At 48.3% G+C, this 16134-nt stretch overlaps 1 protein-coding gene across 1 annotated transcript in view; it reads right to left on the bottom strand.

Moving 5' to 3' along the window:
* Positions 1-1350: 1350 nt before the first annotated feature.
* The window catches only part of LOC141431069 (uncharacterized), a 24754-nt gene continuing 9970 nt past the window's right edge, over positions 1351-16134 (bottom strand). Inside the window, exons 6-17 of the mRNA XM_074092045.1 lie at positions 11082-14392; positions 10314-10494; positions 9466-9650; positions 8289-8483; positions 7747-7839; positions 7353-7474; positions 6108-6298; positions 5291-5493; positions 4866-4995; positions 3342-3459; positions 2680-2806; positions 1351-1992 (exon numbers count right to left, since the gene is read on the bottom strand). Of these exons, the coding sequence (XP_073948146.1) occupies positions 1591-1992; positions 2680-2806; positions 3342-3459; positions 4866-4995; positions 5291-5493; positions 6108-6298; positions 7353-7474; positions 7747-7839; positions 8289-8483; positions 9466-9650; positions 10314-10494; positions 11082-14392 (5258 nt within the window). The 3' untranslated portion in view covers positions 1351-1590. The remainder of the gene's footprint in view (positions 1993-2679; positions 2807-3341; positions 3460-4865; positions 4996-5290; positions 5494-6107; positions 6299-7352; positions 7475-7746; positions 7840-8288; positions 8484-9465; positions 9651-10313; positions 10495-11081; positions 14393-16134) is intronic.

Here is a 16134-nt window from a genome sequence, read left to right as displayed (position 1 = left end):
ACAGGAAAATTTACTTAATTACATACCGTGTAAGGTCCAGTGATCCAGTTAGCTAATCCTCTTTAATACAATGTGAACGGTGTTCCATTTTCAGTCTCTTGGTGCAAAATGCACATGTCATTACCTTTTTAATTAAATAAAAACTCTTTTATAATGTAATTATACTGGCCAATTCAAGCCATATTTAAAAGGAAATCCGTTAATCCGGAATTCAAGCGGAATTCTGACATTGTAAATAAAAATGTGAAAAAAGCCGTCAGGCTCCAAATGAAAGAGACGGAACGATCACTGACAAGTTGGTACTCTTTTCGGTGATAGTCAAAAACAAAGTCGAATCTTATGACGTGTTAATTTATTTCGCACTCAACTCGAGATTAAACCTTAAACCTTTTAAATTAAAGCTTAGTTTTATAGTGTGTCCCATACTTTGGATATTATGGCTGCTAAGCTACCAGTGGTGATGTGCGTGCTCCGATTTATTTGTGCACGATGCATGTCCTGAGCAATTTGATCGCTCTGATTGGGTCAATGTTAACGACTATTTGGATGTTTCCAAGTATTTGGTGATCTGGACTGCTACGTACTATATGACGCTGACTGGACTATAAAGAAATATGGCGATGTATAAAAATGACCACTTGAATAATTGTCTCCCAGTGCTGCAGTGTATTTTTGACAAAATATAAAAATTCCCACATGTATATTAGACGGAATATAAAGATGTTGAAAACATACTAACATGTGAAATAATATTCCATCTTAAAAATATATATCTGAACGTTTTATACAAATGTTGTCTTTTTCATTTTAAGATTGCTTTTACTTAGGTACCTTTATAGACTCTTTTGTTTGTCGTCAATTTGTATTGTAGACATTTTTATACTTTAGATAGTAGTAATTTTTTATTCCGGCTTGACTAGACCCAAACGTTTTGAAGTATAGACTTTCTAATACTCAAGTTTATTTTTTGAAAGTGGACATTTTTATACCTCGCTATATAGAGAAGTATTCTAAAATCGAAGCCGGTTTCGAAATTGTAACTAAAGGCTTATTTCACCACTATACATTTTAGCTATGGTTACGTCTCTATTTATTCGGACAAAACAAACAAGAGATGTTCAGTTTGATGTTAATTTTTGGTGGAACTGGGTCGTCGCGATTTCTATTCTCATTCCACCTCGTCTCGCTTGTGGAAAAACACCTTGAATACCGTTGGTACGTCACGAGTGTTAATTTAGAATCAATTTCGTGAAAATAATCCTTTGAATTGTCATAAAAAATGACAGATTCGATCTTAAGTGGGTCCCAAATTAGCGCTCGTGACTGTACATAGATAAAACAAAGGCATAATGTAACATAATTATTTATTTGTAGCCATACGCGGCACAATCTTCGTCTCACTGCAACACACAGCACAGACCGCGCAACAATAATGGAAAAGTACTTACACATCTCGCGTACAACTCCGATAAACATTCATACACTAACCATAATGGAATTTACAGTCGTACAAAGTCTTCTATCACTTACATAAGAATACTATAAATAACGATACGTCTTAGACCAAAATATACATATGACATTGCGAGATTACGATTTGATTATGACCTCATAGGCCTGGAATACGCAGGAAGCGACCTCTACAGTCCGGGACTTGAGGCTGAGTGTCGCCTCGGGGTTGCCAGGCTGGAGCTTTAGCTCTAGAAGGACCCAGATGTTGTTGGTGAGCTTGAGTGATTGGTAGAGCATGTCTTGACCTTCGACGTTGCGTTTGGCGATGGTGAAGATGTTGTTGAGGGTCATTTTGTGGGCGATGGTGTCCGCGTTGCCGAGGACGTTGGAGATGGTGTGCTGGACCTCGTTGGCGGCCGGGATCTCCTTCCAGGTGGTCAGGAACACGCGCTTGTCGAGCTGCCCGTCCTCGGTGAACAGGATGTGCGCCGGCATCAGGCACGCGAAGTAAAACACGTCCACGTTATTTTTGATTGCCACCTGAAATAAGATTTTGTTAGTTACAACTTTTTCTCTCTTTTTTGGATATTGTGAGCTTCCATTGACTTCAATATTTTATAGCAAGTTTCAAGTCAATCAGACTACTGGACGTTGGTTAAATTGCTAAGTACCTAGATGTTGATGATGGAAACTTATTTCTGACTTTACTTTATGTTTTTATAATTCTATTTTCAATCTACATATATTTTATACCTAGTTTCAAATCATTCCAACCACTGAAAGTATATTAAATTGCCAACTAAAATACTCACATCCCTCATAACCCACTATAAAATATGTTAGTTATAAAATCTCGTAGTAAGATTACATAACTTAGGGCCTCCTATAATAAATTATTGATTACATTTTGATTTTTAATAAGGTTGTACAAAAACATCTGCGGCAAATTTCATAATCATTAGCCGCCTTGGCTCCGAAATATCTGATGGCGACTGTAGTGCTAATGTAAATTTTCGGATTTTATTCCGATTCTAAGGGGCTGTTCCACCATCCATTGATTAGTGTTAACTGGCGGTTAGGTGTGATGCCATCTCTTATTTGTTTTGTTCGAATAGACGGAGACGGCATCACATTTAACCGTCGGTTAACGCTAATCAATGGATGGCGAAACAGCCCCTAATTATAGACACCGTTATGGTGTGGAGGTGTGAGAGGTGTTACAGGCACCTGCAAGTTGTTGAGCGGCTCCATGCGTTGCACGGGCCCGGTGGTGGCGAGCGGCAGCGGCGCGTCCGCCGACGCCCCCGCTGCCAGGACGCCCACCGACAGGCTGCCCACCGGGAACACGCCGAAACTGCGGGGAACATAAAGCTTTTAGCCATAACTTTGGCCGCGTCGAATGAGGGCTATCGTTTTTTGCCTTTCGAGATGGCGCCACTGTTGCGTGAGGTTTTTAGTGTTGCTTTCAAAGTCTGTTATTACGGGCGTGAAAACAAAGTTTAAGTTTATATTTAATACACCTTAAGTACATATTATAATCATGTATCGACCTGTACAGTTGATCCGCGCGGCAAGAGAACGAGAATGAACGAAAATGAACGAGTATATACCAACCAATGTAATACCTACCTACCAATTTACGTATTGACGAAACTGAAAAAAGAGGATAGACAGGCCTAAAGAAAGTCTTCGAATTAAGATTTTTTCGAATCGGTTAAAAGTCAAATTGACGGGCTAGTTAGAGATTTGAAATTGGATAATTGGGAAATAGCACTGTTTATGTTTATAGATAACAATTACAATATGTGCTTCTTACCAAGTGCTCGGGCATCGAAGTGCAAGATAAAACCAGAACCCTGTTAATTAGGCACAATAAAATGCAAAGTTACCTGTTCTTGTTAAGCTGTATGGCGAACCCGCTCATGGCTTGCATCGCCTTATTGGTGAAGGTCATCTCGAGCCGCGGCTGCCCGCCCTGCCGGCTGAACGTGCCCCAGATCTCCAGGCCTGCGAATATAAATCAAATCATTTATTTAGGCTAAAACATACACAAAGTTGGTACAGTTGACATGTCAGTAGTAAAGTTACATGCATGTACGTTCCGCCACAATATGGCATGCAAAACTTACAATAAATTAAACTATTTAAGTTAACAACAACAATCAATATTTATCCATACTAATATTATAAATGCGAAAGTGTATTTGTTTGTATGTTTGTCAGTCTTCCCGACCGCTAACCGAATTCCACGCGGGCGAAGTTTCGGGCAAAAGCTAGTAACAAAATAAATCGAAATTAAAATTAATATAATGAACTTGACCTATACCTTAACCATTAACATCATACCACATATTTAGGGGTTCATCCATAAGGGACTCCGCTAACTCGCGCGGGTACACGGCGGCCCGCAGCGTACTGTTTCAATATTCACACAGCGCTCTATTAGATGATATAAGCACGCCGCGCCAAGCCAAGCCGTAAGCGCGATTTAGCGGAGGCTCTAAATTACGTTACACTTTTAGGGAAGGGGCCGGGGGGGGGGAGGTGGAGAGGGTTGGTTGCCTCGCGTTTGTAACACAAGAACAAAATAATGTGTGACGTAATTTATGTATGGCGCCTCATAGATGGATCGATCAACTTTTTCTTGTACCTCGTTGCCATGGTTACGTCTCCTGCTCCCCTGGTCAACTGTTTAAAGCCAATGACTTTCAAACCATGTTTTCTGTAGGTTAAATTCATCAAGCGTACAATTTTATCGTAGTTACAAACCCATTATTTAATGCACTATCTCCTAAGCACATTAGTAGCATATATTATAACAGTTTTTTTTTCAAGAAACTCTGTCACTATTGTCTCTTGGACAACGGGGAATAACAAACAAGAAAAAGTTGATGATATAAATAAAATAAATAAATAATCTGAGGGCTAGGATATTTAACATCATTCAATTACTACATTTAATTACACATTAGCATAAATTATACCAGTTTTTTAAGAAACTCTGTCACTGTTGTCTTTTGGACAACGGGACAGAATAACAAACAAGAAAAAGTTGATGATCCAAATAAATAAATAATCTGAAGGATAGAATATTTAACATCATTCAACTACTATCTGTAAAATTAGATTTTTATCTGCTTTAATATAAATAAACAGTTGAGTGGCCGAATAAGTGAAGTCATTGCCACACAAAATTTCTCCACATATTTCTTTCTTTTAACATATTACAAATTCACTTAATATAGGTATATGTGTATCTTTAAAAATTTATAAAGCGTCATGACAAAATTATCGATCATTCATGAAAAAACAAAAAAATATGTGTTACAGATGTTGTAATAACTTGTGGCGTCTATGGCCGCACATTTGGTGCAAAAATACGGCTAAGAGGAGATAGATGTAATTGCAGTGACCTTTTCCCTTGTCGGCGGGCAGCCAGCACTGCTTGGGCGGCACGTAGCTGGCGGGCGCTGCGCTGGCGCCGAAGATATCTCCCAGCAGCCCCGTGCTGCCGGCGCCCGCGTCCGGTGCGCCACCACCCAGCTGCGGACCATAACCGTATTTTCTCAAACATCAACAAAATTATTGAAGATTCGTTCTAATTTCAAATAAGAGGATAGTAATGGAATTTCATACAACATTGTCAGCCAAGGCCAGCAAAGAGATTGTCTTTTGTTTCAAATTAGAGGATAGTAATGGAATTTTATACAATATTGCCGGCCAACTAACTAAATTACAGTTATAGAATTATGTCCAGGTTTTCCTCCTTTTCTTGACTTAATAGTGAAACTTGCATGCAAGTTCTCGCATTGTCTAAATGGGACGGCGCTTTACTCACGAGCACGTCCAAGCCGCCGGCGAGCAGGTCGAGTGCGGGCGCGGGCGCGGGCGCAGATGCGGGCGGCGCGCCGATGTCCATGGAGAGCAGGTCCCCGATGAGCGACTCTTGGTTGGGGATGACGGTGGCGGGGGGCGCGCCCGCCGCCTCCTCCGCCGCCGCGCCGCGCGCCGGCAGCGACTTGCGCACGCCTGCGCCACGTCCTGGGAACACAACAACATTATTGGCTAACTACAGTTCTCTGAATTTCCCGATTCGCATTGGGCTCGCGTGGGAACTACGGCCCAAGCCCTCTCATTTTGAGAGGAGACCTGTGACTTGCAATGGGACGTTTGTACTGTCAAACTGAGATGATGATGATAAAAGTTTTTTGGAGAGGTTTTAATTTAGATTTTTTTTCAACAGTATTAAAAATAGAATAATTGCACTTTTTTTTTCCTATAGTTTATTGGAAATATTATTACTAGTTGTTTGCAATATACAGCTGCAGTTTTTTTGTAATTAAAATCGATAACGAACCATTTGTTAGAGTTAGAATAGAATCCCACTTGAAATCGCAATCGTTTCACCACTTTTTTCTGTCACACAGTATAAGACAGGGGGTAGAAAGAGATGGTGAATGCGGTCGTGAGCGAGGTACCCCAGAGGTACCCCACCCATCTTAATAATCTATCCCATATCGTCACTACTTTGAAAAAAAATCTCGTGTCTCAAATCAGTACGTAAACAAACAATGTTCATTAAGTTCACTAGAAAAGATCATCGATTTTGGGAAACCAGCTTATTTCAAAGTAGTGACATGTTTATCCATGGTTACCTTCAACGAAGGCGGTGGGCGGCTTGTGGTAAACGGAGGCGAGCGAGGAGATGTGGCAGATGAGCTCGTCCAAGAGTGTTGGCTCCAACAGGTCCGTCTCCTCGGAGATCAGAGGCTTGTCGGCCAGCACCACCTCTTTAGCAGCGGCTGGGTCCGTGGACAGCAACCGCCAGTAAATAAAGCCGCGGTCTCTGCGAGAGTAAGACAGTTAAAAGTTTATTAATTTTCGTGGGTAGTTTGTTTGAGAAAAATAAAGTGGGTACTTGAGTTACAGTGACAATTGAAATGTTTGTTAGTCTAACATCTGGTAGCATGGTGAACGGTTGTGTTGCTCTGAAGATGAGCTCTGGTTGAGTTCGCAACGCGTCAGTGTAGTGTGGTAGTGGTGATAGATGAGCTGGAGGAACTGCATGAACACACATTTCATGCATAAACATAGCTATCATAAAGTGAGCAAAGTAATTGTTTCAGTTCATTGATATGGATCTTCGCAAAGTAACGTCTTATTCGATACATTATAAGGAAAATGTTTAGGCGTAGCCACCTCATACACAGTTTCGCGTTGGGCTGTGTTACGTTACGTTGTGAGTAGTGTTAATGGGGAATGGATGAAAATTTTAAAACGCTTGGAACAACCCGTAACCGACCGGACTGTCGTAATTTGGCGGTAAAAAAACTCTTTCATTTTTTTAAATTAATTGATGCTACTTAAAAATATTTTTCATTAGAAAGGATTCCTATCCCATTCGGACATTTCCCATTGGGAGGTCACGTCACGTCACCCGGAATTTAAACTGTCTATTATCTTCACCATTTTTTGTTTAATTGACAAAAGAAAAAAAAATGTGTGAGATGAGGTCGGAGTTGGGTATTAATGGTACTATCTGAGGTCGAGATTGGTGGTCTTCTAAGGTCGTGTTGATTGCCATCTAAAGTCAGGGTTGGCTGTCCCTGAGGGCGGTATTGGCTATCACCTGAGGTCGGGGTCGGCTATCACCTGAGATTAAGATTGGAGGTCTTCTGAGGTCGCGTTGACTGTCTTTTGAAGTCGGGGTTGGCTGTCCCTGAGGCCGGGATTGGTTATTACCTGACGTCGGGGTTGGCTATCACCTGAGGTCGGTGTTAGATCTCCCTGAAGTCGGGGTTGGTGGTCTTCTAAGGTCGTTTTGATTGTCATCTGAATTCGGGGTTGGCTGTCCCTAAAGTCGCAGTTGGGTATCGGCTGTGGTCAGGGTCGGTTGTCACCTGAGGTCAGGGTTGTCGGAGTCCTGCGTGGCGAGGCTGAGCACGTGCTGCACGAGCTCCTGCGTGTCGGCGGGACGCTTCAGGAACAGCTTCACCACGGCTGTTAGCAGCTGCAGTTGCACCTGGACGAGAACACGGTCGATTAGTGGGATTGCATTATTATTAGTCCACACCGTAAACGGTCGGGTTCGGCGAGCGACCAGTGGCCGTATTGTCTATATTACATTGTTTGTTACAAGCCCTTTATTTTATGGACTATTTCTTAAGCACATTAGTAGCATATAACAGTTTATTTTTTAAGAAACTCTGTCACTGTTGTCTCTTGAACGGGATAGAATAACAAATAAGAAAAGCTAATTGACCCTGCTGCATTAAAATGCACAAATTCAGTTACCTGAGCGTTTTCGTCGTGGAATCCTTCCAGGAAGGAGTCCAACAACTCGTCCGCGTTGTCGATACGCTCCGCGTACTCGCCCACGATCCACACCTGTTGACAAAACGTGTGCCTTTACTGCGTATTTGTTATCAACTATTTAAATGAAGGAGGTCAATTTGATTGTATTTTTATACTTGATACCTTCTACATGAATCGATTTGGAAATTTCTTATTTCGCTTGGAAACTTCCTGTTTAAACTTGAAGAAAAAATGCTAGTTACCGCTAAGGAAGTTCTTAGAACTCTTGGGGTTTATTTAAGTTTACTCAAGGCCTGAATTAATATGCTGTAGCTGAACCAGAAAGCTTCATCTTTATCCTTATTTAAGCTTACCATCAGGTAAGATAGAGGTAATCGCTGGCTAGCGTAACAAAAAACTATGTAGTGCTGCATACATTTCGGTCAAGTAATAATTTGCGTGGGAACTGAGGCCTAATCCCTCTGGCCTCTGATTCTGAGAACAGGCTGTGCCAGTAGGACTGAAGTTGGAACATTCCTCACCATTGAAGCCCTCGCTTCGGGCTCGTCGAGCGTGTCCAGGTTTTCGCAGAGCGTGGATATGATGCTCTCGTATTTGTTGGGGTACTTGCGGAAGATGTCCTTGATGACGACCACCGCCTCCTGCACCACGTAGTTGACCTTGGTCTGGATCAGCTCCAGGAGCGTGGACACGCAGCGCTCGGCTGACGGCTCCACCTGTGTGGGTGGGTGGCAACGGTAACAGAGAGCTGGCGGCGCGGCCGTGCAGACGGGTTTTAAGTCGGTGAGAGTCTTGCACTGTCTGGGCCCCAGGGTACCAAAATATCCGATATTTATTATAAATATCAAAATATCGGATACATATATCCGATATATATCAAAAGTTTGATATATATCCATTTTGTATGAAAGACATATTATTATTTGTAAAATAAATTAAGTAAAATCGTTTCCGCACTTTGTCAATTACTTTCTTTGTAAAAAAATATAGAATGAACACAACAAAAACTTTACTCTTTCGTAACGAAATTTTTCTGACACGACTTAACTTAACATTAACGCCGGCAGAAGTGTTGCTATTAATGGATTATAACTTACTATTAAGGAGTATATTTTAACTACTCCAACGCCATCCACATTTGGGAAGTAGAAATACAGTAACAAAGGCCAAAAACTAGCCAAAAATGACTTAATAATATCAAATTTTTAAACCATTTTTGTATTGATATATATCATAAAAAATCATTTGATATACATCCTCGAACCCTGCTGGGCCCTCTCTTCCTAGTACATAATGGATATTTCCCGACTGCACGTCGCCATCTCCAATAAATCACCTCACATAAAATTTAAAAACTAATGACAAGTAAATAAAACTCTAGTGAACATTTGAGTGAACCGCCAGAGGCTTTTTTTTACAGAGCTTCATAACAGGGTCATTCGAGCGTTCCAACAGCCTCATTTTCCTGGTCATACTTTTTACGAATTGGCTGATTTCGATTCTTTTGATTATTTTTTAGTTCCTGCATTTCTACCACATAACAAAAAAAACTGTATCAGAATCTTCGGCCATTTTTACAGAAGTGTCCACAAAAAAGAGACGGTTAAAACGCTCGAATAATGACCCAATATCCCTGGTTAAAAGCTAACTCTTAGTCACCACAAAACTAAATCACAGCGCTCTTTTGTTCCAACGTACCTTGATAGCACAGCGGCCGATAGCGCGTACAGCTTTGCGTACAAAATCCACGTCGACTTCGGTCGCGTATTCCTTAAGCTCGCCCAGAACTTGAGCGATATTCGCTTGCGAGGCGAGACGGATCATAATGTCCAGTTTTTCCAGTTTTACGTATATCGGGTCGTTGTACTTTACGAAGAACACCTGAAATAACAGTAAAATTGTAAGCATTAGTAAAGCCGGAAAGTCAGCTGGCGTATTCGCTTAAATATTGGGTGAAAGATCTATCAGGTAGCCCAGTGCGGGCGTTCCCATGAACTTTACGAAACAGTACGCTCTAGTTAAGGCATGCGGGCCCAGAGCTGTACAGGTATATTTCGTTGAATAAGGGTGTCGCAAAACAATTGCAACATGTAAAGGGAGCTGCCGTGTTAAAAAGATTGGGAGCTCCTAGGCAAGTGTCGATTCAGCTTTATAGCCAGGGGGTAAGCACATGGTCAATTTTTTTTACGCGTATATATATTTTTGTATTACCCATTGTCCCACAATATTTTCATTGTAGTCACCCTCATTTAGTAGTAGTAGTAGATGTAGTAGTAGTAGTAAGTAGTAGTAGGTATTAGTAATAGGTAGTAGTAGGATGAATATTTGGGCGTTTGAACCGCCGTCATTATTCTCAACACTTTTTTTAATCAGATTTCTTAAGAAATTGATACTATAAACATCCACCTGAAACATATTTTAGCTGTATGCATAGCAGTGCTTGGTTAATTCTAAATTCCGTTAGAAAGATGTTGAGAATAATGACAGTCCGAATATTCACCCAGTAGTAGTAGTAGTAGTAGTAGTAGTAGTAGTAGTAGACCTAGTCATCTCGTGCTTGAGTATGTCAGGGCGCTTTTGCACGACCAGGTTGATATTCCGGAGCGCCACGTACTGCACCTCGGGCTCCGCGCTGAGCAGCGTGACGAGCGGCGGCGCCAGCTTGCGGGACAGCGTGCTCACCAGCTCCGTGTCCGACGCTACCATCTCCATCAGCTTCATCAGCACCTGGGGGGGGGGGGACACGGTTAGAGCTGACTCGAGGGCGGATATAGCTTTATAGCCAGGGGGGTGCACGTGCTCTAATTGTAGTTATTTTTCGCAAATATAACATTTATATCAGCCATAGGACGTCCGCTGGACACAGGCCTCCAGTTGCTTCGGTTGGAAGCGGCCTGCATCCGGCGTGAACCCGAGGCTTTACCAGGTCAACTGTCCCATTTTCTGCATTATCAGAATTGAAAAGTCCTCGAGTGGCGACCTTAAATCGGAAGATAAAGCGTTGGCAGTGCTCCCATTAGGTGGACTGGCGACATGTGAGAGTTGTGGGCAACCGGTGGATGCAAGTAGTGAGTTGTCGTTTATAGTAGGGAACTTTTGTTCAGCGGTGGACGTCTTCCGCTGATGATGATGATAGCATCAGGACTTTATAAACGATGTCACGTAGTAACTAAAGTGACGGCGGCGTTGGCATGCGCGAGGCGCGGCGTGATGCGCTCGCAGATGGAGTGCGCCTCGCGGCCAGGAGTCGCCTCGCGCGTCCTGTGTCCAGGACAGCGGCCCGCTCCGGCGCTGCGTGCCCCACGCGGGCGTACCTTGACGGCGGAGAGCACGACGGCGGCGTTGGCATGCGCGAGGCGCGGCGTGATGCGCTCGCAGATGGAGTGCGCCTCGCGGCCAGGAGTCGCCTCGCGCGTCCTGTGTCCAGGACAGCGGCCCGCTCCGGCGCTGCGTGCCCCACGCGGGCGTACCTTGACGGCGGAGAGCACGACGGCGGCGTTGGCATGCGCGAGGCGCGGCGTGATGCGCTCGCAGATGGAGTGCGCCTCGCGGCCAGGAGTCGCCTCGCGCGTCCTGTGTCCAGGACAGCGGCCCGCTCCGGCGCTGCGTGCCCCACGCGGGCGTACCTTGACGGCGGAGAGCACGACGGCGGCGTTGGCATGCGCGAGGCGCGGCGTGATGCGCTCGCAGATGGAGTGCGCCTCGCGGCCAGGAGTCGCCTCGCGCGTCCTGTGTCCAGGACAGCGGCCCGCTCCGGCGCTGCGTGCCCCACGCGGGCGTACCTTGACGGCGGAGAGCACGACGGCGGCGTTGGCATGCGCGAGGCGCGGCGTGATGCGCTCGCAGATGGAGTGCGCCTCGCGGCCAGGAGTCGCCTCGCGCGTCCTGTGTCCAGGACAGCGGCCCGCTCCGGCGCTGCGTGCCCCACGCGGGCGTACCTTGACGGCGGAGAGCACGACGGCGGCGTTGGCATGCGCGAGGCGCGGCGTGATGCGCTCGCAGATGGAGTGCGCCTCGCGGCCAGGAGTCGCCTCGCGCGTCCTGTGTCCAGGACAGCGGCCCGCTCCGGCGCTGCGTGCCCCACGCGGGCGTACCTTGACGGCGGAGAGCACGACGGCGGCGTTGGCATGCGCGAGGCGCGGCGTGATGCGCTCGCAGATGGAGTGCGCCTCGCGGCCAGGAGTCGCCTCGCGCGTCCTGTGTCCAGGACAGCGGCCCGCTCCGGCGCTGCGTGCCCCACGCGGGCGTACCTTGACGGCGGAGAGCACGACGGCGGCGTTGGCATGCGCGAGGCGCGGCGTGATGCGCTCGCAGATGGAGTGCGCCTCGCGGCCAGGAGTCGCCTCGCGCGTCCTGTGTCCAGGACAGCGGCCCGCTCCGGCGCTGCGTGCCCCACGCGGGCGTACCTTGACGGCGGAGAGCACGACGGCGGCGTTGGCATGCGCGAGGCGCGGCGTGATGCGCTCGCAGATGGAGTGCGCCTCGCGGCCAGGAGTCGCCTCGCGCGTCCTGTGTCCAGGACAGCGGCCCGCTCCGGCGCTGCGTGCCCCACGCGGGCGTACCTTGACGGCGGAGAGCACGACGGCGGCGTTGGCATGCGCGAGGCGCGGCGTGATGCGCTCGCAGATGGAGTGCGCCTCGCGGCCAGGAGTCGCCTCGCGCGTCCTGTGTCCAGGACAGCGGCCCGCTCCGGCGCTGCGTGCCCCACGCGGGCGTACCTTGACGGCGGAGAGCACGACGGCGGCGTTGGCATGCGCGAGGCGCGGCGTGATGCGCTCGCAGATGGAGTGCGCCTCGCGGCCAGGAGTCGCCTCGCGCGTCCTGTGTCCAGGACAGCGGCCCGCTCCGGCGCTGCGTGCCCCACGCGGGCGTACCTTGACGGCGGAGAGCACGACGGCGGCGTTGGCATGCGCGAGGCGCGGCGTGATGCGCTCGCAGATGGAGTGCGCCTCGCGGCCAGGAGTCGCCTCGCGCGTCCTGTGTCCAGGACAGCGGCCCGCTCCGGCGCTGCGTGCCCCACGCGGGCGTACCTTGACGGCGGAGAGCACGACGGCGGCGTTGGCATGCGCGAGGCGCGGCGTGATGCGCTCGCAGATGGAGTGCGCCTCGCGGCCAGGAGTCGCCTCGCGCGTCCTGTGTCCAGGACAGCGGCCCGCTCCGGCGCTGCGTGCCCCACGCGGGCGTACCTTGACGGCGGAGAGCACGACGGCGGCGTTGGCATGCGCGAGGCGCGGCGTGATGCGCTCGCAGATGGAGTGCGCCTCGCGGCCAGGAGTCGCCTCGCGCGTCCTGTGTCCAGGACAGCGGCCCGCTCCGGCGCTGCGTGCCCCACGCGGGCGTACCTTGACGGCGGAGAGCACGACGGCGGCGTTGGCATGCGCGAGGCGCGGCGTGATGCGCTCGCAGATGGAGTGCGCCTCGCGGCCAGGAGTCGCCTCGCGCGTCCTGTGTCCAGGACAGCGGCCCGCTCCGGCGCTGCGTGCCCCACGCGGGCGTACCTTGACGGCGGAGAGCACGACGGCGGCGTTGGCATGCGCGAGGCGCGGCGTGATGCGCTCGCAGATGGAGTGCGCCTCGCGGCCAGGAGTCGCCTCGCGCGTCCTGTGTCCAGGACAGCGGCCCGCTCCGGCGCTGCGTGCCCCACGCGGGCGTACCTTGACGGCGGAGAGCACGACGGCGGCGTTGGCATGCGCGAGGCGCGGCGTGATGCGCTCGCAGATGGAGTGCGCCTCGCGGCCAGGAGTCGCCTCGCGCGTCCTGTGTCCAGGACAGCGGCCCGCTCCGGCGCTGCGTGCCCCACGCGGGCGTACCTTGACGGCGGAGAGCACGACGGCGGCGTTGGCATGCGCGAGGCGCGGCGTGATGCGCTCGCAGATGGAGTGCGCCTCGCGGCCAGGAGTCGCCTCGCGCGTCCTGTGTCCAGGACAGCGGCCCGCTCCGGCGCTGCGTGCCCCACGCGGGCGTACCTTGACGGCGGAGAGCACGACGGCGGCGTTGGCATGCGCGAGGCGCGGCGTGATGCGCTCGCAGATGGAGTGCGCCTCGCGGCCAGGAGTCGCCTCGCGCGTCCTGTGTCCAGGACAGCGGCCCGCTCCGGCGCTGCGTGCCCCACGCGGGCGTACCTTGACGGCGGAGAGCACGACGGCGGCGTTGGCATGCGCGAGGCGCGGCGTGATGCGCTCGCAGATGGAGTGCGCCTCGCGGCCAGGAGTCGCCTCGCGCGTCCTGTGTCCAGGACAGCGGCCCGCTCCGGCGCTGCGTGCCCCACGCGGGCGTACCTTGACGGCGGAGAGCACGACGGCGGCGTTGGCATGCGCGAGGCGCGGCGTGATGCGCTCGCAGATGGAGTGCGCCTCGCGGCCAGGAGTCGCCTCGCGCGTCCTGTGTCCAGGACAGCGGCCCGCTCCGGCGCTGCGTGCCCCACGCGGGCGTACCTTGACGGCGGAGAGCACGACGGCGGCGTTGGCATGCGCGAGGCGCGGCGTGATGCGCTCGCAGATGGAGTGCGCCTCGCGCGCGTCCCGCGGCGAGTAGTTGCTGAGCGCGTCCAGGATGAACACCTGTCCCCACTCCGTGCACTCATTCAGCGCCGTCAGCAGCTTATTGATCGTCGGCGCGTTCATCTCTGCGTAACAAGTAGGCTATTTGACACGGCTCGTATCAACGGGTGACAATATGAGTATGGCGTTCACCGGCCCGGATAATAGCGACCCGATTTTTCGTAGTCTGACATGAGTTTCTATGGGCGTGTACACGAAAACTCGGGTTGGTATTTCCATGTCGGTATTATATTATCCAGGGTTATAGTCTTTAACAACAAACAAACAAACGAAAAAGAGGTAGACCGAAAGCCCTAGTGTTACAGATTTTTATAGGCGGTGGTGAACTCTTACCATCAGGAGACCCACTTGCTAGTTTGCCATCCAGTCAGATAAAAATAAATAAATAAAATAGAAAAATGGGAAGATGAATTAGTGAGAAATGCTGGCGAAAACTGGCTTACTAAAGCCACGACACACACGAAATGGAGGAGCCCTTTACCCGTTGAGGGGTCCATATTGAATTGTTTTTTTAACTAATTACTATTTATTATGAAATGAAATGTTATGTATTTTTTTTAAAATGTATATGTAATAATTGGTATAATTAAATGATTGATTCGAATATGTAATACATGCACTTATGATTATAAATGATGATGATTGATTAAAAATGGAAATAAAGAGGCTATAATAATAATAATTATTATTATTATTATATTATCCGGGCCGGTAAAAAGTATCATCCTCTGCAACTGATTCTGCATCCTAAACGAATCACGAGACCGCATACCAGAACGCTAGTAGCGTGGAGAGGAAATAATCGCCTTCATTCAACACGTATCTGGTTGAACATGGCAAAAATTTCTTATGCAAAACTTTTGTTCCTTTTTCTTTTATGTACTCAGCCCATAATTTTAACCGCGGCGTTATTTAACTTAACCTAGCAAAGATTCAACAAATTAACAGTACCAAGAAGTGTCTTACCAACAAGAGGATGTCCAGAAACACTAGCCTCATTAATCTCCGAAAGAGCAGCAACCGCATTAGCTACCACCATTGGGTTCGAGTCGCTCAACAGGTCTTTCAACTGATCTAGGAAACCCTGTTGATAGAAATAACTTCAGATAAGCATAGGCATCTGAATACATGGACGCTTTTCAGTGCCGGATATACGATATTTTGAACCAAAGCCTTCCCCAAAAATTGTAAAAAATAATCCAGAGGGTTTTGGCGCATCCTTACAAATGAGGAAAGCGCCCCGGATTGTCCCTTATGTATGGGGCTGATGCTTTTGCCAACCATGCTTGATTATTATTTCACTATCAAACATATCATGTAAAGACTAAAGAAATTTAACACCAGAACTTGTTACTTTAGTTAATTAGAAATTATGTGATTACTGATTAAGTAAATCATCTAATCAAATTCAATACCCATACCATATTGAATTCACCAATTTGGGCTTACTTTATTTTGCTCCACAACACACTCGGCTGCGGCAACGTTCCGCTAAGCCCTTACGCTACGCCGGGCGAAATTATCGCAGTCACAAATGAGTGTTATTGGCAAATGTGTCAATGTTACACGAATAAACAAGATTAAAAAAAAAAATATATAGGAGTATGAATTTTGTTGACACACATGCGTGTCACCAGCACAGGAGTGTCAATTTTATGTTCACAAACGTGTTAAAAGAACAATGCACAAATCTGTTCAATTACCTGATCTTCTACCATGCTAGATGATATATCATACAGCTTAGCCACGCACACAGCGGCTGTCTTCCTGACATAAGGATCTTCATCTTTCAGGCATTTCCGTAGAG

This window comes from Choristoneura fumiferana, chromosome 9 (genome assembly GCF_025370935.1).
Source record: "Choristoneura fumiferana chromosome 9, NRCan_CFum_1, whole genome shotgun sequence".
NCBI lineage: Eukaryota > Metazoa > Arthropoda > Insecta > Lepidoptera > Tortricidae > Choristoneura > Choristoneura fumiferana.
Note: the sequence above shows the minus strand (reverse complement) of the source record. Positions and strands in the feature narration are given on the sequence as shown.